The sequence below is a fragment of the Sus scrofa genome, chromosome 5 (genome assembly GCF_000003025.6).
Source record: "Sus scrofa isolate TJ Tabasco breed Duroc chromosome 5, Sscrofa11.1, whole genome shotgun sequence".
In the NCBI taxonomy this organism is placed as follows: Eukaryota; Metazoa; Chordata; class Mammalia; order Artiodactyla; family Suidae; genus Sus; species Sus scrofa.
In genome coordinates, this window is record NC_010447.5 from 78,219,989 (window position 1) to 78,245,515 (window position 25,527).

Consider the following 25,527-nt stretch of genomic DNA (forward strand, 5'->3'; position numbering starts at 1 on the left):
GCACAGCACAGAGTGCTGCCCATCCAGCCGCAGCCAAGGTCAGGGGTCTGGGGAAGCTCCGGGCTCTTGGGGAGGGGGCGGTAGCCCCACTTACCTGGAGAGGAGGTGTATTGATCTGAGCAGGAAGAGGACGAGCTTCCGGAGAAGCTGGGCGCATGCGCGGAGGAAGACCTGGAGGGGAGGGTCCCTTCCTCCTCATCCCCGCGAACCGGAGGCTGGAAGGGAGAGGTAGAGTGTCAGAAGCTCGTATTTGGAGGCCCCCTTCCTGCCTCAGCTCTGACCTCCGACAGGATTGGTTTCACGGAGGGTCTATGGGAGGGGTCCCCAGGCTAGGGGTCGAATTGGAGCTGTAGTCACTGGCCTATGCCACAGCCACAGCAACGTGGGATCTGAGCGGCGTCTGCGACCTACACCGCAGCTCCTGAACCCACGGAGCCTGGCCAGGGATTGAACCCACGTCCTCATGGGTACGAATCAGGTTCATCACCACTGAGCCACAACGGGAACTCCCCTTCCCAGGTTTTGTGCGGGGATCCCCCTGCCCTCTAGCCCACTTGCCAGCCCTGCTCATGCTCCCGGCCAGCGGGTGGACGTACCCGGAACTGGCCGAAGTCAGCATAGGTGGGGTCATAGGTCTTGTGGTGGGCGTCCAGCAGGATGGCGATGATGCGCTGCTGCTCCTCCGACAGCTTAGGCCGCAGACTGTCCTTCAAGGCCTCCTCCTCCTTCCGCTTGAGGATCATCTCCCGCTTGCGCTGCACCTCCTCGTCCGTCAGGATGACTGTGGGGCGGGGAGGGGCGAGTCAGGGGGGCCGGGCCTGCACCGCCTCTGTGGAACCTCCCTCAGGGCGCAAAGGCACGAGGTGTGAGGGGGACGCCAAGGCCACGAGACGGATGGACCATCAGTGTTGCACGTTGAAAGGCAGGCTCGGCAGAGAGGAGGAAACAGGATGTGGGAGGTGGGACGGTGGGGAGCCTGGGATCTCAAGGACAAGGTGTCTGACTCTGGACAAACTGAACTCTGCAGGTTTTTGTTTGCTTTTTTCTAAAGTGAGACATTTGGACCATATGATCTCTCTCTTTTTTGTTTTGGGCCACTCTGTGGCATATGAGGTTCCCAGGCCAAGGATAAGGTCTGAACTGCAGCTGTGACCTACACTGCAACTGCAGCAACATGAGATCTTTTTTTTTTTTGTCTTTTCGGTTTTATTTTAGGGCTGCACCAGCGGCATGTGGAGATTCCCAGGCCAGGGGTCCAATTGGAGCTGTTATCGCCGGCCTATGCCGGAGCCACAGCAACGCCAGATCCGAGCTGTGTCTGCGACCTACACTACAGCTCATGGCAACGCCGAATCCTGAATCCACTGAGCGAGGCCAGGGATCGAACCCGCAACCTCATGGCTCCTAGTCAGATTCCTTTCCACTGTGTCACAACGGGACCTCCAATCCTTTAACCCACTGTGCAGGGCTGAGGATCTAAGTTGCATCCTGCTGCCACCGAGACGCTGCTGATCCCGTTGAGCCACAGTGGGAACGATGGAAGTTTGGACCATATGATCTCTTCCAAGTCCTTTTTTTGTTCCCTCCTTCATAAAGTGGGTGTAGGTGGAGCACCAGACTGTTCTGGGATCTGAATGCAGGCCTAGCACAGAGCAGATCCTCTTCCTCCCCCCTCCTCCTTTTCCCTGACCCTGAGGGAGACAGGGGAGGTGGGAGGAGTCACTGTATACAGTCTTAGCACCAGAAACTCGGAGATGCCGAGAAGATCCCTCTGCACGGCCACCCCCACGTCCAAGTTTCCAGGCCTGGGAGCTACTGTGACCAATGTAGAAAGACTTTGCCTCTTTGGTTTCCTGCAAAACAACCCTTCTTCCAGCCCCTCTGGTCTTGAAATTTCTGCCCAAGGGAGTTTTCGATTCCTCTGGAAGTGCCTAAGGATAGCAGCTCACAGCTCTCATCTGGGAAGTTGTCTCCCCGGCTACTCAGTGTCTGCTGGTGGCGGGGTGCAGGGGATCCCGGCCTCACAGTCCAGGGGCTGCTGCTTGGAGGGTGGGGCTGGGAGCAGGGGTGCCTGGCACAGCAGCCCAGCACCCAGATCTCCTGGCTGGGGCTTGCCGAGCGCTGACGGTACGAGTGGGCACTGGGGCCCTCGGCCTGTAGCTGCTTGCTCTGTGCTGGTGTTGCCAGGGCATCTGCCCACAGAACTGAGACTTTCACAAGAGCAGGGAAAGGAACCAGAATCCCAGAGTGGGCGGGTTCCAGGCTTTGAGAAGGGCCCATTGGCCTAGGCCTCTAGGGTTGCGGGGGGTGGGGGTGGGGGAGAACAAGAGAAGTTGGGGGAGGGGGAGGGAGAGACTGTGGGGGGCAGGACTGGGCACAGCGGAAAAGGGAATTTTGCAGCAAAAGATGGCGTGTTCCCTCCATACCTAGAGGAAGGCTGCGAGGAGGCCACGCCCAGGTTCCGGACTCACTTGCCCAAAGAGCTGCCAGCCCTCCTCCCACAGAGGCTGTCTGCTGAGACCCCAAGAGCAAGTGGGGTGGGAGAGCGGGGAGCAGGGAGCATCCTGTTCCAGACAAGGTGCAAGGCCCCAGCGTGGGGAAGCCAAGATGAGGTGTCCGGTCTTTCCTGCTCATCGGAGGGGCCGGTGGAGGAGGTGATGAGGCTGGAGCTGGGAGGCTGGCTCGGTGGGCCCACAGGTGTGTTTCTCGGCCTGATGGGGCTCCCATAACCCCCTGTGATTCTATGATGTCACGCTCCTGCTCAGAAACTTTCTGGATCCTTCCTGCTTAGCAGGCCCAAACTAAAGGCAAGATCCTCCATGATTTCTCTTCTTTCTAACTTTGCAAGTTCGTTTCCTGGCGCTTCTGGACGCAGCTCTTGCTCTAGTCATGCTGGGATGCTTGCTGACTTGTGACTATAGTCCTCTCACTCTTTTTTTTTTTTAAATCTTTTTGCCTTTTCTAGGGCTGCTCCCACGGCATATGGAGGTTCTCAGGCTAGGGGTCTAACTGGAACTGTAGCCGCCAGCCTACGCCAGAGCCACAGCAATGTAGGATCCGAGCCACGTCTGTGACCTACATCACAGCTCACAGCAACGCCAGATCCTTAACCCACTGAGCAAGGGCAGGGATCGAACCTGCAACCTCATGGCTCCTAGTTGGATTAGTTAACCACTGTGCCACGCCGGGAACTCCGATCCTCTCACTCTTTCCACCGCATTCCCCGTTGTGCTGGATGCCTGTCCATCTGGGAAGACCCTTGCCCTGTAGCCATGCAAGTTCCATCTGTTCTCCAGCACCCAGCATTCAGCCTTCTTGTACCACTCACGGAAGCTTTCTTATTGCCCTGACCTGCAATGAACAGTTTTCCCCACACACACTGGCACCCAACTGTCTCCACTCCGCCACGTTTATGGTTAGCACACTTTCCAATAACTGCCTGTTTAGAGAGAGCCTGAGAAGTTCAAGTTCTCCTTCACCATAACTGCAGGTGACCTAAGGGCAGAGGCCACATCTACCAAGGCCTGTATCTCTCCAACCAAGCCAAGCCCTATGGGGTTTCCTGGCTGCCATGGTGCTTGCTCAATAGTCTGATGGACTGGACACCCTACACCTCCATATGGACTGTACCTACTACTAAGTGTTGTTTGTTGTCCTGAATCACGAGAAATGGTGAGATGTGCACCAATGCCTCACACCCCCTATGATGTCAGAATGGCACATGCCACATGTCACCAAGCACAGCTTCCTTTTTTTTTTTTTTTTTTTTTTTTTTGCCATACCCAAGGCATGCAGAAGTTCCTAGGCCAGGAATTGAACCTGTGCCATTGCAGTGACCTGAGCCACAGTGCTGACAATGCCACTACCCATCAGGCCAGCCTGGAACTCTGAGCACAGCTTACATTCTTAATTTAAATAATTCTGACTGAAGTATTTTCAAAACAGAATACTTTGCAACGGAACACCTGTAACGTCATATAACATTTTCTTGATGATTCACAGGCATCATTCTGAATAATTACTGGACTCTGCAGGAACCAGGTTATGACCTCAGAATTGTATAGGGATGTTTTCCTGCACTGTATGACTCAGCCTGCTGTATTTTGAGTTCTTGTGCTACTTTTCTTTCTTGCTTGCTTGCTTTTTTCTTTTTTCTTTTTTTTTGTCTTTTTGCCTTTTCTAGGGCTGCTCCCGCGGCATATGGAGGTTCCCAGGCTAGGGGTTGAATCGGAGCTGTAGCCACCGGCCTACACCAGAGCCACAGCAACACAGGATCTGAGCCACATCTGTGACCTACACCACAGCTCATAGCAACAGCAGAATCTTAACCCCCTGAGTGAGGCCAGGGATTGAACCCATGTGCTCATGGATACTAGTTCGGTTCATTAACCACTGAGCCACGACGGGAACGCCAATAGAGTTTTATGTAATAAAAATACTGTTAATAAATACACTGTAAATAAAAATAGAATTTTTCAGACTCACGGATATAGAGAACAGACATGTTATTGTCAAGGGGAAGGGGGAGGAAGAGGGATGGACTGGGAGTTTGGGGCTAGTAGATGCAAACTATTACATTTAGAATGGATAAACAATAAGTCCTGCTGTTCAGCACAGGGAACTATATCCAGTCTCCCGGGATAGGCTATGATGGAAAAGAATACAAAAAAGAATGTGTGTGTGTGTGTGTGTGTGTGTGTGTGTGTGTGTGTGTGTGTGTATGTATGTATGTATAATGGAGTCGCCTTGCTATACAGCAGAAATTGGCACAATTTTTTTTTGACCACACCCATAGCATGTGGAAGTTCCCAGGCCAGGGACTGAACCCATGCCACAGCAGAGACCCAAGATGCTATAGCGACAATGCAGGATTTTTAACCCGCTGTACCAAAAGGGAACTTCCCCTTGGAACAACATTGTAGATCAGCTATGCTTTCATAAAACTTTTTTAAAAATAGTTTTTATGTAGTGGGCATTATTCAAAGTGCTTCTTATATATTAATTAACATTATTTAGTCCTTGTAATAACCCCTAAGGCAGGTGCTATTATCCTCATTTTGCTGATGAGGGCACTGAGGCCCAGGGAGGCTGTATACCTTGCTCAAAGTCATACAGCAAACAAGTGATGGAGGTAGAATTTGGGCCTGAGCAGTCTGGTTCTGGAGTCCAAGTTCCTAACCACTGCCTCATACCCCTAACCACTGCCTCATACCGCCTGTGACTATAACTAGCTCCGAAGGCATAGTCGGACCATGGACCTCAGCGGTGGAATCCTGACACATGCATTCCAATTCATTTGTAGAGTGTGAAAAATTAAAGTAGCAAAGCTATCAGTGATTTACTTGAAAAGGATAAAGTTAAGAGACTGAGGTTAACCTTATGACAATGCTCATTTTCCATCACTGCTGTCAAAGAGCGACCACCATCCTGTGTGTGACACTAAAGGGAGGGATGCTGAGATCTGCTGGTTTCAAACGGAGGCTGCCAATCAACAGGTCTCTCTCCAGGTAACACTGTCTGGGGACTAAGTCGCAAGTCTCTCACATATGCGGAAGTCATTGGGATTTATGTAATGTCATTTGTTTAAAGGGGTTGTTAATTTAATAGGAGATTTAAAGAGTCATTTTCTCAATGAATCCTGCTAAAAAGACCATTACGGAGTTCCCATCATGGCGCAGTGGTTAACGAATCCGACTAGGAACCATGAGGTTGCGGGTTTGGTCCCTGCCCTTGCTCAGTGGGCTAAGGATCCGGCGTTGTCGTGAGCTGTGGTGTAGGTCGCAGATGCGGCTTGGATCCTGCGTTGCTGTGGCTCTGGCATAGGCCGGTGGCTGCAGCTCCGATTGGACCCCTAGCCTGGGAACCTCCATATGCCGTGGGAGCGGCCCAAAGAAATAGCAAAAAGACCAAAATAAATAAATAAATAAAATAATTTAAAAAAAAAAAAAAAAAGACCATTACTACTACATAGGAAGACATGTTTTGAAGTTAAAAGCCACGGAAGTAAAAAGCCCATTGATGGGCTTTCCAATGAATAAGGGCCATGAGCTGTGTACAATGACTTAGTGAAAGCCATGGGCCTGCACAGAGCTTCCCAACTCCTTGCTGGCCGCGTAAAGGGCCTTGCTCCGTTGGCTACAGCTCCGATTCAACCCCTAGCCTGGGAACCTCCATATGCCGTGGGAGCAGCCCTAGAAAAGGCAAAGACAAAAAAACAAACAAAAAAACCCAAATAGAATTACTTACATATGTAGGGATTGTTGTCTGACTTTAACAAGAAAGTGCTAGTGCCTGCCCGTGGTACAGTTAAGTGGTCCATAAACCCTGGCTCCCACTCTCATCCCCTCCCCTTCTTGTGCCTCCTCGAGGGAAGCCGCCTCCCTGCCCCGGCAGAAAGGAGCCTGGGTTTGCAGCTCCCTTCCAAGGCAGCCCTGGGCTGGCCTGTGGTTTTACTAATTTGACCCTCAGTTATCTCTAGGAGGCAAGGCCTTGGGGACAACAGCCAGCCCAGGTGATAAAGAAGCAGCTCTCCTAGAGATCTGGGCCGGGGCACTCCAGGCCTAGACATATTGATAGGCCTCCCAAGGCTTGGCTAACCCGAGGCAGGGAACGATAACTCCTCCTGGAGGACCTTCCCTTTGGGGCATGGAAAGAATGAGCCTAGGGTTGGCCCAACATTTCTATTTTCACTGGAGCTCCAGCAGCCCACCCCTAACTCCGCGCAGCTCCTTGTCCTAGCAGAATGAGAGTGGCGGACACAGGACTGCCCCGGGCTTAGAGCAGGACAGGGACACAGGGCTCTGGCGGAGGAACTGAGGCTGGGGTTGGGGTGGCTGAGGCACAAAGCTGATGGGGGGCTGGGGGTAGATTGCTGCTTCCATCCCCCCACGTGGTGTTCCTGGGGCAGACGCGCCCTGAAACACCCCAGGCCTGCTCCTCATGGTGGATGCAGGGCTCTCTGTGGGGACTAGCGAGGGTGGAGAAGGGGATGTGGCGTTTGATCCTAGACTCAACGTGCTTTCCGACTCCAATCATGGTATTTTTGCCTTTCTGGGTCTCAGATGATTTCTCTAAGTATTCTCCCTGTTCCAAGCTGATGGAACATCTTTCTCCTGAGACATAAGAGAGGCACCTCAGGGACTTCCACGAGGCTGGCCCTGTCTGGAACTCCTGTGGCAGAGCCTTACTGAATCCCCGTGGTGCAACTCTGGGCCATTCTCTATTGGCTGGAGCCTTGGAACCATGGCTTCCTGCCACGTGGAGGTTCTGTGTGTGTGTGGGGGGGGCAGGACAGGGGCAGGGACTGCATGTGCCTGGTCCTGTTTATATCCAGCTTAGCACCTCGCACAGAGCAGGGTGCACTCTGCCAACCCACGTGTGAGAAAACCCATGAGACACCCAGGCCTTGAGCCTCCACTGCTCCAGCATAAACAGGAGGCGGGTGGGGCAGAGGACAGGGCTAGGAGGGAGCAGCGTGCCCAGGCTTGCATGCTCACGCGGTGGTGAGGAGGAACGATGGCCTGAAAACTTCTTCTGGGGCTGCCAGTGTTGGCTGGGGAGCTGGGATCAGGAGCGAGGGGCTGTGGCCCCCCAGAAGGGAGCCCATCAAGGACTGAGGAGTCCTTATTAGGACTGCCACTCTGCCTCTGTTTCCCCAAAACACAGAATTGTTTTGCCATCAAGGAAGAAATTTTCCATCCCCTCAGCCGCGTCCTGTGGCTATTTCTCTGTTCCAGACACACCTTCCCTGTATCTGACTTCTCCCAGAGCTCCCCCCAGAAACAGCCCCACAAGCAGGAGGGCCTCTGGGATGACTGCATCTGACACTCCTCCTGAGCCTCCTCCCACTCAGTTTAACAGGGCACAGCCTCTATCTCAAGCCCAGGAAGGGGGCAATGGGCAGATCACAGAGAGGCTGAGCAAGGGGCAGGGTGGGAGCAGAGTGTGCAGAAGGCACCCAAGCCCAGGCCCACCCGGTGCCCTTGTTTCCGGCCCAGGGAGGGCCTGGCCAGTCCTTCCCAGGGTTTGCTGTATTCAATGGCTACTCTGGTACCAAGCAACTGGTACTAGCGCTCAGATGCAAAGTCCAGGGATTGTTTTTAACAGTGGATCAGAACATGTTAATCTGCCCTGTTGGTCCCCTCTTGCAACCCCAGAGCTGTACAGAAAGTCCTAGAAAATTGCCCCTCTTTCTCTACCAGGATCTAGAGGGTCCTCCTAGAGTCTAGTGCTCCCCCAGCAGGATCTTTCCACCTGGCCCTGAGCACCAGCCCTCAGGTCCGCTTACTGGGCCAGAATGGCTGGAAGGCTAGGTCAGGGTGGAATCTCAGAATATTTCTTCCCCCATCACCAGCTCCTCCCCACCCACAGCAGCCCTCTCTCCAAAGTCCAAAGGACCCTGGGGTCCTTGAGCCTCATCTTTTCCCTGAAGGTCCTAGGAAGAGGCTGCAGTAACAGCAGTGATGTTTTAGAGGAAGACTAACCCCGCAGGGGGCGCGCGGGGGCGGGGGGGGGAGGGCGGTTGGTACCTGTCCCTCCTCACAGGCCTCCCACTGGAGGCGCCCTTCCCAGGCCTCCAGGACACACACACACAGATCCTAGAAGGGCTTGCAGGACACCTTGGGGCGTTTGACCTTGGAATTCAAGCTGCCCTGCCTGAGGCTGCTGGTCCAACTCACCCCCGCAACTGGGGCCCCCAGTGCTGGCAGCTACAAAGGGTAAGCAGACCAGACCTTTCTGGCCAAACTTGCATAAACTGCAGCCCTCGCCTTCCCCTGGCCCCGCCCCTCACCTGGCCCCGCCCCTCACCTGGCCCCGCCCCTCCCCGGCCCCGCCCTGAAACTCACACTCCTTCATCATGCCGATGTCCACACAGCGCTTGAGCCGGCAGGCCTGGCAGTGGCGGCGGTTGTCCTTGGTGATGCGGCAGTCTCCATTGAAGGGACAGGTAAACAGCGCCTTGCGCTTCATGCTCCGTCTGCCAAGGAAGCACAGACCCTACGCTGGATCCTCCACCTCCTTCCTAGCCCCTCAGCCCTGCCTGAAGGAGAGCGGCCTCCTGCGCGGGCTGTGACAGGAAAGCTGCCCGCCATTCCCGGGCTCCTTGTCCTGCCCAGGGCCCCTCTCGGCGGCCGCCCCAGCCCAGCCCTCAGACTTGCTGTGTTTGCCAACGTGCTGTGCTCCTTCATTGGCTGCGCTGTTGCCATCATTGCTTTTACTTAACTTTACAGTATTCTACTTATCCCTCTCTCTCTTTCTCTCTCTCTCTCTCTCTTTTTTTTTCTCTCTTTTTACTGCTGCACCTGTGGCATATGGAAGTTCCTGGGCGAGGGAACTGGAGCTGCAGCTGCCAGCCTGCACCGCAGCTACGGCAACATGGGATCCGAGCAGCATCTGAGACCTATGCCGAAGCGTGGGCCACTGCATCCTCATGGACACTATGTCAGGTTTTTAACCCACTAAGAAAGGAACTCCCCTCTCTTTCTTTTTTATTGCACAGGAAATATATGAGTGGATTAGCCTAGCCAATTTTTCAAAATCTGTAGAGTAGCCCTCACTGCCTTTAGTGCCATCATGAGAGGCAAGAATGCTGGTCTCAGCTACAGGTCTTCTAGAGTCCAGATCTGTGCCTGGAGCATCCTTGGACCAGGGACAGACAGGTGCACAGTGCAAGGAGAAGAGATAAAGGGCCCAAACCATGGCTTTAGACATTCAGACAACCTGCCCAGAAAGAGAAGCAGCCAGGTGAACACGGGGAGACCTGAGGTCTGACCTTGACTTTCTGAAAGGCAGAGGAAGTAAGTGTTCTGTAAGAACAGAAAACTACCCCTGGGCTCTTAGCTAGGAAGCTGGCACCGTCCTGGTAACCTATGTAAACTGGTGTGTGTGTGTGTGTGCGTGTGTGTATGTGCGTGCTCACATGCATACATGCATGCAGGTGTGTGCAAGCCTGATGGCTCATCTTCCTAATTCTGGCCTTCTCCCCCTGCTGCTGGCCACAGCACATGGGACTTCTGTGAGGCTGCCTAAAGGACATCTCCCCAGAGGTTTCTCAGCACCCACATCCTGGAGGGTCCTCTTCCTCTCCCAAACCCCGGCAAGGGGAGAGAGGCCCCACTTTTTTGCCCCAGGACAGGTGACAGGATTTAGATGGGAAAAGACAGTGGCAGTATTGCTTTCTCTGTGAGCAGCAGCATCTTTTAGGGAGATGTGGAGACACTCAAACCTTAGACGCCAAGGCCCAGGCTCAGCCCTTTCCCTCTCCTGGAGATGAGCTACTGACAGTGTCTTCTCCAGATGTCATATACACGTTGGATTTTTGACAAAAAATGACTTCCTGTTCGCATTCACTAGAACTCGCATGGGGTTTAGGACAAACCCCAGTCACGTGTCAACATGGCCAGAGGGAATGAAAAACTGGACCCATGGCAGAGGGGAGGAGAGACCAGAAGAGCAGGCAGTTGCCGGCAGTCAGACTCTAGGACCCTTCAGGGACCCAGACATTAGTGTACCCCCTCATTTTGGGGACGGGACCTCTGAGGTGAAGAGACTTACTGTGAGGCTCCCAAGCTGGGACCTGAGGAGTGTGAAGCTCAGCTTTTAGCTTCCTGGGATAAACATACTGCTTCATCCCCAGACACCCGAGCTCAGTGAACCTGAGCCCCCAGGAAACAGCTCTAGGCAGCTGGCCCTTGAGCACAACTCCAGGCAAAAGACATCCCAGGGGTCTGGGAGTGGCCGCTGCTGCTTTTGGACCTCAGCCCAGGTACCTTCCTGTCACAACCCTCATTACCCAAGGGGCCACCCGCACCTCCTCAGGGAGGTAGAGGCGTGCCAGCTATTTGGGTGGCTTAGCCCCCAGTGCAGCCTGTCCAAGGCTGTGTCCTGCCCCTGCAGTGACTCCCCAGGGAGAGACTGTACCCCAGGCTCTTGCTCACGGCAACTGGGAGCCCCTCTCCTTGTACCTTCATCCATTTGCCGCAGCTGCCTGAGGGAACAGAAGAATATGGAATCGACTTGCTTACCCTGAAATGAGATACTGTCACCACCACAGGTCGCAGGGTATGAGACTGGCTCCACCCTTTACTCCTTTCTTGCTTTCCCACTTGGTGGTCCCTGACGCTTCACTGTTACCATAAATGCTCAGGCCCAGAGAGCCCATAATTCTCTAAACCTACTCAAGGGCCGGAAGTTTCTAATTAGAGCAGATTCTCACTTCCTTTTTTTTTTTTTTTAAATGGCCGGTCATGTTGCCCAGGGGCTGAGCTGTGGGGCTGTTCTGTCCTCCTGCCCACTGTCTTGTCTGGCCCAGGGGTCTCCCCTCCCATTCTTCAGGGCCATGGGCACCAAGAGGAACACACATCACGGCTCCTCCAGACACATGAGCCAAAGCCTCTCACCAGCCCTGCACTGGGGGCTGAGAACTTCCCAAGGCCCCAGGAGAGAGGGGGGCCCCAGCATCCTTTAGAGGCCTGACTCTTCTTCCTCAGGCTCTATGGGGCCAGCCTCTGACTCTCACGGGTGGGCACCCCCCAAGTGGAAATTTGCTTGGAGAGAGATTTTTGATACTTCATCTTTCTTTCTTTTTTATTTTATTTTATGTATTTATTTAGTCTTTTTAGGGCTGCACCCACAGCATATGGGAATTCTCAGGCTAGGGAGTAGAATCAGAGCTACAGCTGCTGGTCTACACCACCACCACAGCAACACCAGATCCAAGCCACATCTGCAACCTACATCACAGCTCATAGCAAGTCTGGATCCTTAACCCACTGAGTGAGGCCAGGGATTGAACCCGCGTTCTCATAGACACTAGTCGGGGTCGTTACCTCTTAGCTACAACGGAACTCCCTCGCCTTCTTTCTTTTATCTTTCTCATGTTATGCATATGAAGCCAACCCCAAGCTCCACACACAGGAGGGTTGAGGATGGCCGCTCAGCCCACCTTCGCCTGATGGCGGGGCTAGACTCCAAAGAGGCTGGGGAGGAGACACAAAGGACGCAGAGCTGGGTGAAAAGACACTTCTGGGGACCAGTGTCCTTGTTTAAGAGGATGAAGCCCAAGAGTACTGAGAAAGAGGAGGAAGAAGAGGACCAAGAAGGTGATAAGGAGGGAGAGATGGAGAGAAAGGAGGAGGTGGAGGGAAGAGGAGAAAAGGGAGGGGAAGCGAGAGAGGAGACGGAGATGGAAGGAAAGAGGGAAGAAAGGAGGAGGGAGGAAGGGAGAAAGATGGTAAAAAATCTATCGGCCGGTCACTCAGTGGGTTAAGGGTCTGGTGTTGCTGCACGCCCTGGCGTAGGTCGAAGAGGCGGCTCGAATCCTGCGTTGCTGTGGTTGTGGTGTAGGCTGGCAGGTGCAGCTCTGATTCAGTCCCTAGCCTGGGAACTTCCACATGGTACAGGTGCAGCCCTAAAAAGACAAAAAAAAAAAAAAAAAAAGAAAAAAGAAAAAAAGAAATTCTACCTGCCAGGCACCCGATCCCGCAGCAAGACTCAGACCTGGGGTAAGAATGCGCTTGAGTGTTTCACCCTTTGCCACACCGTGTCCTGCAGCCCACCAACCTTGCAGTGTGTCTGCACACTATTTGAGCAGAGCAGAGAGGAGCCTATAAACGTATGGAGCTCTGAAATTATTACTACGAAAACATTCAGGAACCAGCTCGTCCCTGGCTCCTCTATAGTCAGAAGCGCTGGGATAGTGGCTGGGATAGCAGAGGCTGCACATCACAAAGAACAAGCTCATACTCTGGATTGTGGGGTCAGCCCTTGCGGGCTGGAAAGCTCCCTTACCAACTCCCACACGCAGACCCAGGCCCCTCCTAGAGCCCAGACTCTGGAGCCAGTCTTTCAGGTGTGTCTGGCCCAGCACGCCTCTTGGCCAGCACACAGTTTCCCTGAGTTCGGAGGCCCAGTTCTTCGCCCTTCTCCTGCCTTCCTTTTTTTTTTTTTTTTCTCCTGGCCTACACCACAGCCACAGCAACATGGAAGCCAAGCCATGTCTGCAACCTACACCGCAGCTCATGGCAACACCAGATCCTTAACCCACTGAGTGAAGCCAGGAATTGAACCCACATCCTCATGGATACCAGTCAGGTTCTTAACCTGCTGAGCCACAACAGGAGCTTCCTCCTGCCTTCTAAGGGCATTTCCCACACATGCAGCTGTCATGTGGCCTCTGCCCACAAGGAGTCAGGGCAGCCAGGCTGGCCAGCCCTGGCTCTGTGCTTCGTCCTGAAGATCCACACCCTGCCCTGCCTTCTTCCCAACACTGATTGCCTGGGAGCTGGTTTGGTTTTGAGAAACAAGAGCCTCGGGTTTCCTTGGGAGCCCATTTCCTCAGCAGCACTCTGAGCCTGGACTCTGTCATCCTCTGCATGGTTGGCAATTATACCCCAGCTCAGGAAGGAGGGGGTCAGGGTGGTGCAACCAGGCTAAATATAGATGCAGTTTCTAGAAAGCCAGGGGTCAGGGAGGACATTGACTGATTCTTGTGCCAGAGACCAATTCATCAAAACAGGAGACAAGCAGCTTACAAAAGCATCAGGCGCCTGGGGCCAGGGTCTCAGGCCTGGGACAAGAGGGTCCTTTTTGGGGAGGTGACCCCAGCCAGCATAGACACACCTTGTAAAACCCAAGATTGAGGGCAAGTTCTAGCTTGGGGCTTTCTCCACTGCAGCTCTGATGTCCCAGAAATCCCAGAGCCTGGTTTGGATACAGGAGCCTGATGGAGCTCCTGCTACGAAAGGCTGGCGTGAGATCTATGGGGCACATTTGTGTGTAGTGACATCAAGGGGTCCTCAGCAGGTAGCTTAATAAAGGAAAACCAACTTTAAAGGAAGGTAGGTTGACACTGGTAAAGAGCCCAGGCCTCTGTTTTGGAGGCAGTTTGGCAATACAGGCATACGTTGAGATACAGTGGCTTTGGTTCCAGACTACTGCAATAAAGCCAATATCGTAATGAAGCGAGTCACACAAGCTTTTGGTTTCCCAGTGCACGTGAAAATTATGTTTACACTCTACTGTGATCTAGTAAGTGTGCAATAGCATTACATCTATAAAAACAATACACACCCCTTAATTAAAAAATACTTTATCGAGATTATCGCACTCAGTGAAGGAAGTCAAAGACAAATACCATATGCTATCACTCATATGTGGAATCTAATAAAAATGATAGAAAAGAACTTATTTCTAAAACAGAAGGAGTTCTTCTGGTGGAGCAGCAGGTTAAGAATTTGGTGTTATCACTGCAGAGACTGCCTGTTCCCCGTGGCTCAATGGGTTAAGCATCTGGCATTGTCACTGCTGTGGCGTGGGTTCAATCCCTGGCCCAGGAATTTCCGCATGCCATGGGAGCAGCCAAAATAAAAAAATAAAAACAATACAAAATTAAAAAAATAAAACAGAAACAAACTTACAGATTTTGAAATCAAACTTATAGCTACCAAAGGGGACACTGTGGTGGGGAGGGCTAAACTGAGGGGATGGGATTGACGTATACATACTACTACGCATAGAATAGATAACTGGCAACTCAATATTCTGTAATAACCTGTATGGGAAAAAGAATGGATATATAGCTGATTCGCTTTGCTGCACACCTGAAACTAATGCAACATTGTAGCTCAACTATACGCCAATAATCTTTTTTTCACACTCTCCAACCCAGATTTGTGTGTGTGTGTGTGTGTGTCTTTTTAGGGCCGCACCTAGCACCTACGGCATATGGAGGTTCCTAGGCTAGGAGTGGAATCAGAGCTGTAGTTGCCGGCCTACACCACAGCCACAGCAACTCGGGATCCAAGCCACATCTATTGCAGCTCACGGCAATGTCAGATCCTTAACTCACTGAGGGATGTCAGGGATTGAACCTGTGTCCTCATAGATACTAGTCGGGTTTGTTAACTGCTGAGCCATGATGGGAACTCCAGATATACTTATTTTTTTATTTAAAAAATTTAAAATTATAGTTGATTTACAATGTTATGTCAATTTCTGCTGTATGGCAAAGTGACCCAGGCACACACACACACACACACACACACACACACACACACACACGCACATTCACATTATTTTTCTCTCATTATCTTCCATCATGTTCCATCACAAGTGACTACATATAGTTTTGTTCCCTGTGCTGTATAGCAGGATCTCATTGCTTATCCACTCCAAATGCAATAGTTTGCATCTAAGCATCTACTAACTACCAAACTTAAAAAACATACTTTATCACTAAAAAATGCCAAATATCATCTGACAATGCAGGGTTGCCACAAACCTTCAATTTTTAAAACAAAACAAAACAAAACAAAAACACAGTATCTGCAAAGCACAGTAAAATATGGTATGCCTATATCTACCAATATAGAAAATGCACAGAGCCTTTAACACAGTAAGGTTTCCAGGAATTCGTCCTGTGGGTAGAACAGTCCATGGGCCCAAAGACACATGGACAAGGATGGTTATGACTGCACTGTCTAGGGAAGCAGAGGCCGAAACCTAGAGGCCCATCAAGAGGGGGCTAGCTCATTCCATCACAGGACATCCGGACAGACTGTGAAAAGAGCAGCGGGAAAATGCTGAAATAGAAAACCAGCTGGAAGGAACATTCTTCAGTAGGAAGAAGCAAGACACAGAATGGTGAGAATACTAGAGTCCCATTTGCAGGTGTGTTCAGGTGTGCACCTACACACACAGTTACACATCCACACTCTTTATAAAGAATCTGGAAGTGGACACAATGAGCTGGCAACAGTGACAGCTTCTGCGGAAGAGGATTGGGTTGAGAAGGAGACATTTTTCAATTCTATCCCCTTTGGAACAGTCTGCATCCTTTAAAAAAAAAAAACAACCCATCACAGGCATTACTTACCAAAGAAACAGAAAAGCCAAAAACCCACCAAACACCAGCCTTTATAACTGTTTAAAAATTTTAAATGAAACACAGATGTGGTTAGATTGACCTGTCTGGGTTTAAAGTCTAAGGCACAACCTCGGGCAAGTTGCTTAATCCCTCCATGCCTCAGTTTCCACATCTGTAAAATGGAAACAACCGTTCAGAGGGGATCATCTTAAGGATTAAACAGAGGAAGCAGGACCTGGTACAAATTAAGCATTAAAGGGGAGGGAAGGTGGCGGGCAGAGGCGGTAGAGGGAGTGCTGAAGGATGGCTGGAGGGAGCAGTACGTAACCACCCCACTGAGCATCTGAGACCTGGGAAGCAGACATCACATCTTAAGCTACCCCCTGTAGGGCTCTGTGGGCAGAGAGGCTTGAAATGTATTGTTGCCTCATATGTTGCTGCTCCTGATGTCCAGAGCCACAGCCCTTGTGCGAGTTACAGCGACGGATGTCCAGTTTCTGTGAGCACCAGCAAGGTCCCACGGAGCCCTTGGCTGATGTGCGTGAAGGTCTCTGGAGCCCCTGGACCAGCCCTCCCTTTCTCACACCTGATCCTTAACCCTTGTTCAGGGATCTTTTGTCAGAGACTCTTGCTGACACATCACATTCACGTTCCAGGTTCCAGGATAGAGGACAGGAAAGGATTACCTGTTCTCAGAAATGCAGGCACTACAAAGAGATGGTGACCACAGGTACCACTTACTGAGCGCCTTCTCTGCCAGCACCTTACATATTATCTCCAGTGCTCTCAACCACCTTTCTGGATAAGTACTACCCCTATTTTACAGGTGGTTTTTTGCTCAATGTCAAAACCTCTAAAAAGTGGGAAAGCTGGGATTAGAATCAAGATCTGTTTGATTCCAAAGCCTCAGGGCTTCTTAGGTAATACGGTCCTCATCATGAATCTACTGTTCCCCAACCCAAGCCAGAGCAGCATCAAAAGTATGCCCCCTACCCCTCACAGTCCACGGGCACGAAGCAGGGACTGTCTGAAGGACTCCTGTGGGACAGGAAGTTGCTTGGCAGGACCTCGAGAGGCAGGACCTGAGATGGGCAGGTTGGAAGTGTGGGGACACATACAGCCATCCTCTCCACTGGCCCATCACAGTCATCACAGTGAGAGGATTCCCAGGGCGCCCTGAGAAGGAATTCACACCAGTGAGCCCCAAGGAGAGGGCTGGGCTCCTAGAGAAATAAAGCGCTCATCAGAATAAACCCTTCCGTGTAACTGCCTTTCTTGACACCTCCAGAGGCGCTCCCTCTCCGAATATTCCGGCCTCCTCCACCCAAGCATCCAAACATCACTCTTGGCTGATCCATAAATGACCCCCCTCATGCTCTTCCGCTTGCATCCTTGAGTAGCTGCGGAGGGAGGCCAGCTGCCAAGCTGACCCGGACAAAGTCCTTGCCAGCAACACTGACTTCTTGGTGACTCATTCACTTGTGCCCACAGATGCCCTGAGTGGCCGCTCCTCCCCTCCTGTCTGTTTACTCAATTGCCTTTAAGCACTCGGACGCGCTGGGCATCTGCCCCATTTCTCTGCTTCCCTTCCCGTTGCAGCTCCTACAGGCATCATCTGGGCGAACTGCCCGAAAGCCAGAACATTCCTCGTGTTCCTGGCTCCTCACCCGCCTGCCCTCCACCAGACCCGTCAGTAACACGGTCCCTGAGACCCTTGGGGCTCGAAAACAAGAAAGCATTTCCCCACACTGTCTGTGTCAGCGTCGCGCTTGCTGCACACAGCGTCACGGCGTCCTGGGGAAAGAGGTATCAAGAGAAAGGAAGCAGACAAGATGCAGAAGCACACAGCCATCTGTTTCTCAACCTTTGCCTCCAGATCCACCTCTTAAACTTTACCACAGTTTTCATTCTCGTCGCCACAAGGGTCCCTCTGATTTTTTTCTCTGTTCTTTATACTTGTCCCCTTGTATCAGATCCTAGACAAAGCCATCCATGGCCAGAGATTTATCCACATCCACACATCATCACTTTATATGTATATACACACACACACACACTATATAGAAACCACATACAAAATATGTAGGTCTACTATACAATATGTATATTTTCATATATATATATATATTTCCCCTACAGCCCTTGCTTATGCTATAATTGTTAACATATTGCCAGGACATATAGCCATCTAAAAGCCTGCACATGCCAACCTTTTATTCACATTGGAAATATCATCTTTCTTTGAGGATGTCCATGTGGTCCAGAGGAGCAGGAAGCAGAAACAACATGAAATAGCCTGCAGGAGGAACTAGCCAGCTACAGTTTCTAATCCCTGACCATAGATCAATAGAACTGACCAACCCCCATAATCACACTTGGGTTTGATTATGAGTCTTGGACCTGCTGCAATGACCACAACTAGCTTCTAGAGCAGTTTAGCCTGACTATCTTAGAAGTCCATCAAACACTAAATGGTCAGATGGGATTACTGGTCCCCAGGGCTTAGGAAATAGCCAGTGACTCAACATGAAAGTGATGCTCTTTCCTTGAGCCCTGCTATGGCAGGGTTGAGGGAACTCCTTGAGGACAAGGATGTGGTTGCTCTTTGTGTTCCCAAGGATGCGATGCCCAACGTGGAGAAGTATCCCCCACTGACAGGGACTTCCTTCCTGGGATCAGGAGTTTACAGATATAAGTGACAATGAAATTCTTGAACAACTAGTTGAACTAGACTAAAGGGGAAGAATACCAAATAGAATTTCATCAATCCATCAGCATATAACTTTGTTTCATGCGTGTTTTCTGTTTAAAGACACCTCATTTAATACATTAACAATGAACTCACAGCCAACAGCACTGTAGCCCACATCTGAATCAAGCTTGTCTAACACATGTCTTTTTTCTGCAAGGCACATGGCAGCTTTCATGTGCTCAGGAACACTTGACAGCATTTCAGCACCATGCTTGGGTGTCACCTTAAACAGTGACATCACCATCAAAAAGTACCAAAATGCAAAGGCAGTGGCACTAAATAGACTGAGAAAAGGACATTTGTTTACAGTGTGAGAGCTGAAACAGAAGGCAGGATGTCTTGCTTGGCTTCAGCTGGGAAAGTGCGTGTGGAGAGACTTGAAATTTTCACCACCCTGCATGTGTTCACGAATGACCACAAAGATGCTATAAGTATTGATTTGGGGATTACAAGTCAATTTTAGCAGGTGGTCAAACTTGAAGAAATGGAATCCCAAACAATGAGGATCAGCTGTGTGTGTGTGTGTGTGTGTGTGTGTGTGTGTGTGCACGCACATGCACGTGCATGTGCATGTGTATTTATAAAACAAAATTCAAGCCAAAAAAAACAGAGATACTGGCTCTTCAGAGAGTGCAGCCTGGCTCAGTCATCAAGACAGAGACAGTAAAGATATAAAGTAGACTGAGGCCAGGGAACAGGATAAAAGCAGCTGCTGCTGGTCATGCCAGGCCTTGCAGGCAGGGGTGTGGCCGACAGCCCACAGGAGACTGACTCTAAGGGGTCTTGGAGAGAGGGGCTAAGGGTGGGTTCCAGTAGCATCACGTGCCCACATGCAACAAGCCACACTGCTGGTCCATGGTGATGTGGGTTTGCCAACGTGCCTGCCCTGTCCACGTTGCCATCTCTCACACTCGGCTCTGGGCATGAGGGAACCTGTCTTCCCTCCACTCAGATGCCTCCCATGGGCCTGTCCCAGGGATTCCCTGCCTGGTGGTGTGTCTGAGGGCAGCAAGCCCACGTGCACAGGGCTTGGAGCTACTCTAGTGAGGAACTGACTTCTCAAGTGTCATAATCCAACAAGTGGCTCCTTAAGAGTCCTACCTTCCAGAGCTGAAACTACCCCCGCCCCGGGGTGGAGGGGGGTAGCCTGGAAAGAGAGAGGATTTGGAGGTAGGGTCCATGAATTAACCAAATAGCCCCAAGAGGTGTCAGAGACCTTTGGGTTGCAGATGGATGAGATATGACCTTTGCTTTTTAAGTTAAAAAAAATTAAAAAAAATTTTTTTTTTTCCTTTTTAGGGCAGCACCCATAGCATATGGAAGTTTCTGGGCTAGCAGTTGAATTGGAGTTGCAGCTTCTAGCCTACGCCACAGCCACAGCAACGTGGGGTCACATCTGTGACCTACTCCGCACCTTGCAGCAACACTGGATCCTTTAATCCACTGAGCACGGGGCCAGGGATTCAACCCACATGCTCATGGATACTAGTTCGGTTCTTAACCCACTGAGCCACCACAGGAACTCCATCCAATATGACCTTTGTCTGAGTCTCCATGTTGCCAACTCCCAGCCTAGTGCTTGGATCACAGATTCTCACTAAAATCTGGTGAGGGGGGAGTTCCCTGGCAGCTCAGTGGGTTAAGGAACTGGTATGGTCACTGCTATGACTTGGGTCACTGCTATGGTGCATGTTCGATCCCTGGCCTGGGAACATCCACATGCCTTGGGTGCAGCCAAATAAATAAATGAATAAATAATAAAAGGGAGGGAGAACTTCAAGATGTAAAAAAAAAAAAAATATGGTGAGAGAGTGCGTGAGAGAAAAATAAAGAGAGGGGATGGCTGGAGAGACTTGTGTTTATTAGGGTAGGGTTCCACCAAGGCCATCAGTATTGACCCATCAGGCTCAAATATATATTGATTCATATTGTGTTCAAAGCACTTTTATATGAGTTATGTCTCAGATTAATTCTACACACTAGGGGGGGTCAGGTAAGAATACACATGTGATTAGTTGAAGTAACTGAAACATAGAGAAGTGAAGAGATTTGAGCAAAGACATATGACTAATGAATGGCATGGCCAATACCATAGCCCACACATTTCTGCCCAGTTTTATGATGGGGAGCAGGCCCTGATGCGAGCACCCAGATGCTTTCTCCATTTTCTCTCTGAAGACAGCTCCCCCATGCCCAGGCACTGGCAGGGAAGGGTCCAGGTGGCCCCCAGAGATCCAAGGCCCAGGCTGCAGAAGGCCCATCCCAAGGAAAGCACGGGCTTCAGGCCAGAGGAACGAGACACGTGGCAACAGGACCCGGAGCCAGTGATGCTGCCAGTCTGGTTCCCCGAGCTGGGGAGCGGCCTGCCGGGAAGCCGAGCGGGCAGCCTGTGCCAGGCCAAATGGGCAATTAGCACCCACAGAAACCCTGCGGCCCAGCGGTTGCTCAAGGCAATGAAACTCCAGGCCTGCCAGTTCCCGGGACAGAGGGCAGGTGAGTGGGGAGCCTGTGTGTATGAGGCCCAGACCCGGGGGTGGGGGATAGTCCCTGAGCTGGAGGGGGTAGCACGCAAGACCCGAGGCCTCTCATTCCCTCTGCCCTCAAAGCCAGTGGGCCCTTCAGTTCAGGGAAGCAGGCTGACCTCCGAGGCTCTGTCTGGACTGGAGTCGCTCTTTCCTCTCTTCAATGACTAAAGCCCTGCCCTTAACTTTACTCACCTCCAACCAGACTATTGTACAGAAGCGCTTTCTCAGCTGCCTTCTTCTAGGCTTTTCTCTCTCACCTTCCCTCCAATACCTGCCACGTGCTCATGTCTCGTGGTCCCAGTCGCCTCTTGCAACACATCCCTTTCCCATCCCCCTCCCTGGCTCTGGGTGGGAACAGCCTTTACGTAGGCTTTCCAGGACTTTCTTATACTCCTGGCACTGGTGATGCTGGGCTCATAGGAGAGGAGAACAGGTTGCTTGTACAGAAAACCGGCCCTGGCCAAACAGGGTGCCTGGGCTTTCCTGAACCCTCTGAGCCTGGCTTTCTAACCTGGGACAAGCAAGCCACAGGTGCAGATATGGGCACAGATCAGGTGTGGAGGTTCAACCAAGGGGGGATGTAGTTTCCCTGGTGGCAAGGAATGGTTTGCTTTGGATGGGGGTGGGAGGCAAGCTCTGAGGCCAAGTTCCTGGGCTGCCCTGAGGCCATGCCTGGCTCTTGAATTAGGATGCTGGGATCAGCAGCGGGTAGGAGGTTCACTCTGTTAGCCCAGCCACATGGATCAGTGCAGGGGGCTACTGGTCAAGGGGTAATGGAAAGGTGGGGACATACGTGTGACCCCAGGAAAGCAATTTCTGAGAGGGTCAGAGAACACGCAAGAGCTGGGCTGGGAAGTGGAGGAAGACAGCCTCCCTGAGACCCTGTCATCCCCAGGGGCTGAGAGCTGGCACGTCCCTGGGCCTGGTAAGGAAGGAGACTCAGAAACGCAGGGCTGCTTCCAGGGAAATCCTGTTCCTCTCTCTCCCCTTGCCCTTGGGGAGGACTCACCTGAAGAAGCCTTTGCAGCCTTCGCAGGTCATAGCATTGAAATGGAAGCCGGTGGCTCGGTCTCCGCACACCCCGCAGATCCGGGGCACATTCCGGTCAAAGTCGCCGGGGTCAGGTAAGGAAGTGCTGGCTGCCGTCGCCTCCATCCCTGCAAGGACAGGAGGCAGGGATGGATGGAGGCAGTGCCAGGACCGGCTGGCAGCCTTTGCACCCGCCCGGCCCTTTCCACCGGGAGCTCAGCAAAGCTGAGCGACTCCTCAGGGGCCAGGCCTGAGCAGGATTTCGTTGGCACCTTCCCTTTGTGGTTCTCTGCACCCCAGCTCACCCCTGTGACACTCTGGCCACGAGCTGAAGCAGGGCTCCCAGGCCCAAGTTGGAGCAGATCTGCAGAGGGTGCTGCGTTGAAGCCCACAGCATGGCCTGGAACCAGAGCCCCTGGGTGCACAGGCTGTCCTGCTGCCTGCGGGCTTCTCTGTACCCTGCTGTCGTCATCAGCAGAAGGCGTCTCCCTTCGCCAGTGTGAGGAAGGCTTACGTGAATGAACACATGCTCCCCGCTGGCCTCGGCTCCCCCTCAGCAGCGGACCTGTCATGGATCAGAGACTCTCTTTTCCAGGGCGCCCTCCGAGGGAGACGGGGCAGGGGCTCACCAACAGCCTCACACGCAGAGTAAAACCCTCAGCCCCTCTGCCCTTGAGGGGCAGGGGGAGGATGGATTACAAGCCCAAAGCAAACCCTGTCAAAGCAAACCCTGCAGTCCCAGCTCCTCGCAACCATGCAGCTCTGGACTGACAGGTCTTGTGCCCCCGTCCCCCAGGCCTGGTACCAAGGTCATCCAGGTCTTTTTTTTTCCCCCTCTTTCTCTTTTTCAAGACAAACTCGACACATTGTTCTGAACATCCTTCTGAGTGGTGTGAGTCATCTACAATGAACTAATTCTGTTGCCAGAGGTGGCTTTTTATAAACAGGCAGTGTCATCTAGAGATGGATTTCACACTTGAAGGGGGAAAAGGGCAAGAACAAAATACAATCGCTTTGGGAAATCCGCCTCGGGAAGCAGCTGAGAAGACTTAGGCAAATCGGGACCTTGGCTCCACCTGCTGCCTCGGATCCTTGACGTCCTGTCCGCTCACAGTTGCTTCTGGGGCTCCTCAGGCCTCCCTGATGTGCCTCCTAGTTTTATCGGAGTCCTCACGAGGGGACTCAGGTTTAAGCGGCCCCCTGGGCCCAGGACAAGAGGGTCTCTCTCAAGTCAGAAGAAAACGCAGGGGCGAGGGGACAGGCGCCTTCCCTCCTTCCACCCCAGGGCGTCGTGTCCTCCCACGGAGGTGAGAGAGGTAGCTTCCTTGGCCCTTGGGAGGCTCCCAGCTTCTTTTCAATGACTAGGCCCTCGATCTGAGCTGAGGTTTGGCATATCAAAGCCTAGTAGAGGAGTTCCTGTTGCAGCCCAGCAGGTTAAGAACCCGACTAGTATCTGTGAGGATGCAGGTTCCATCCCTGGCCCCACTCAGGGGGTTAAGGATCCAGGGTTGCTGTAAGCTGTGCTATAGGTCACAGATGTGGCTTAGATCCTGTGTCACTGTGGCTGTGGCACAGGCCAGCAGCTGCAGCTCCAGTTTGACCCGTATGGGAACTTCCATATGCTGCAAATGTGGCCCTAAAAAGGAAAAAAAAAAACAAAAACAAAAAACCAAAAGAAATAGCCTAGTAGAGTCTTATTTCGTTCCATCTTCATCTCACCCCAATGAGGCAAGTGCTAATATTATCATGACAAACAAGGCCCAGAGAAGCCCAAATGTTGAGGGGTCTCTAGCAACTCTGATTACAAAATGCGCAAAACAAATACTTAATTAAAAAAAAAATTCTACCAAGAGCTTCAAGCCAGACGAAGGAAGCGGGACAGATAAGGATAGATACTGACAGTCTGAAGGGGCAGAGGTATTATTATTATTATTAAGACACTATTTTGTGTTGTATTTGCTTTTGTATACATAAAATATTGTATAACTGTAAAACAATTAAAAATAAAAGAGAGAGTGAGTGTCCGTGGGCTTGTCAACATTGTCCCAATGGACCATCTCAAGTCCAGGCTGACTCCAGGTTTCTGGTGTGTCACACACATGCAAAAAGTGGGCGGGGATCCCAGAGGCCCAATACTGTTGTGGGGCAAGAAGAGAAACTGTCTAGGATGCTTGTGGTTTAACCCCAGGTCAGCTGAGATGTTGCAACTCCCAGTCATGGTGAGGTTGCTACAGAGTCTGTGTCATCCAGCGACCAAACATCCGGTGGATTTGGTGGAAAAAAGAGAAATGACATGTGGGGGTGGAGGGAAAGCAGTCAAATCAGTCCGACAAGGACTCAGCATCATCTGGGCACAGCGGAGACGTGATGATGCAAGAGAGTTGGAACAATTCGACACCACGGCACGGCAGCTGTGCCTTCCTGCAAGAGATGATGCCATGAGGGCTCCTGGTCTGGGGGCTGGGGACTCAGGCACTGGGTTAAGCTCGACAGAAGGCTGGACCCGGCAGCCACAGGCCCACAGTGAACAGGACAGTGTTCACTGCTTGGGGTTACCTGCTGCTCCCAAGAAGCCAGGGCCCAGGACCAGAGGCCAGGAGCGGAGAAGAGGCCCAGGCATCTATGGCCTGAGAGCTGGCAGAGCTAGGAGTGATGGGCAGAGCTTGCAGAGAGCAGGAGAGAGGAAGGAGATGGACTGAGCAGGAAACATACACTATGGGGGATGGCCCCCTGGGGCCTGGGTGTCTGCAAGCCCCTCCCTCCGAGTCCCCACCCCAACACGGGCCTGGTTCCAGGTCTCAACTGCAGGCTGCTCGGGACTCTGCTGACACAGGACTGGACCAACAGGCATTTGCCAAGTGCAAGGGATTATCTCTTCCTCCCCCTGCTTCTCGCCTTCCTAGCCACCCCCCCAACCTTGCCCTCGCCCCTGGAAACCAGAAAGCCAGCAGGTTGTGGCTGATGAGGAAACACCCACCTGAAGGAGCGGGGTTGGGCAGGGAGGTCGAGCCCAGGCGTGCCCTTGTGCGAGGGCTCCCAGACACTTCCAACCAAAAGGACTCTGAAAGGAAAAAAGGGAAACATTTTACAGCTCAGCGCCGAGCTCACCGCTGGTGCTCCAGACAGCCTCTTTCCAGGGATTTCAGTCCCCGGGTCAGGGACTGAACTCTTGACAGAAGCAATTTGTTGGGGGCGGACCTGTCATGTCATCACTGGTAGCACTCCGGGGGCAGAAGCCCCGGGGCAGCCAGGAATGGCCCTACTTGGAAGCCAGAGGCAGTCAGAGCAGCAGGGAAGGGTGACCAGAGGCAGCATCCAGCTGGCGAGCCAATGGAAGCGGTCTCCCTTCTGCAGAG

The 25,527-nt window shown here is 52.1% G+C and overlaps 1 protein-coding gene across 3 annotated transcripts in view; it reads right to left on the reverse strand.

Moving 5' to 3' along the window:
- Positions 1-25,527, reverse strand: part of VDR (vitamin D (1,25- dihydroxyvitamin D3) receptor) — a 60,699-nt gene that overhangs the window by 14,182 nt on the left and 20,990 nt on the right. For 2 of the 3 annotated variants that reach the window (XM_021091108.1, NM_001097414.1), the window contains 5 exon segments: positions 25,149-25,232; positions 22,152-22,299; positions 8,847-8,977; positions 597-781; positions 95-215 (listed from right to left, as the gene is read on the reverse strand). In XM_021091108.1, the coding sequence (XP_020946767.1) occupies positions 95-215; positions 597-781; positions 8,847-8,977; positions 22,152-22,297 (583 nt within the window). In that variant the 5' untranslated portion in view covers positions 22,298-22,299; positions 25,149-25,232. 3 annotated transcript variants of the gene reach the window in all.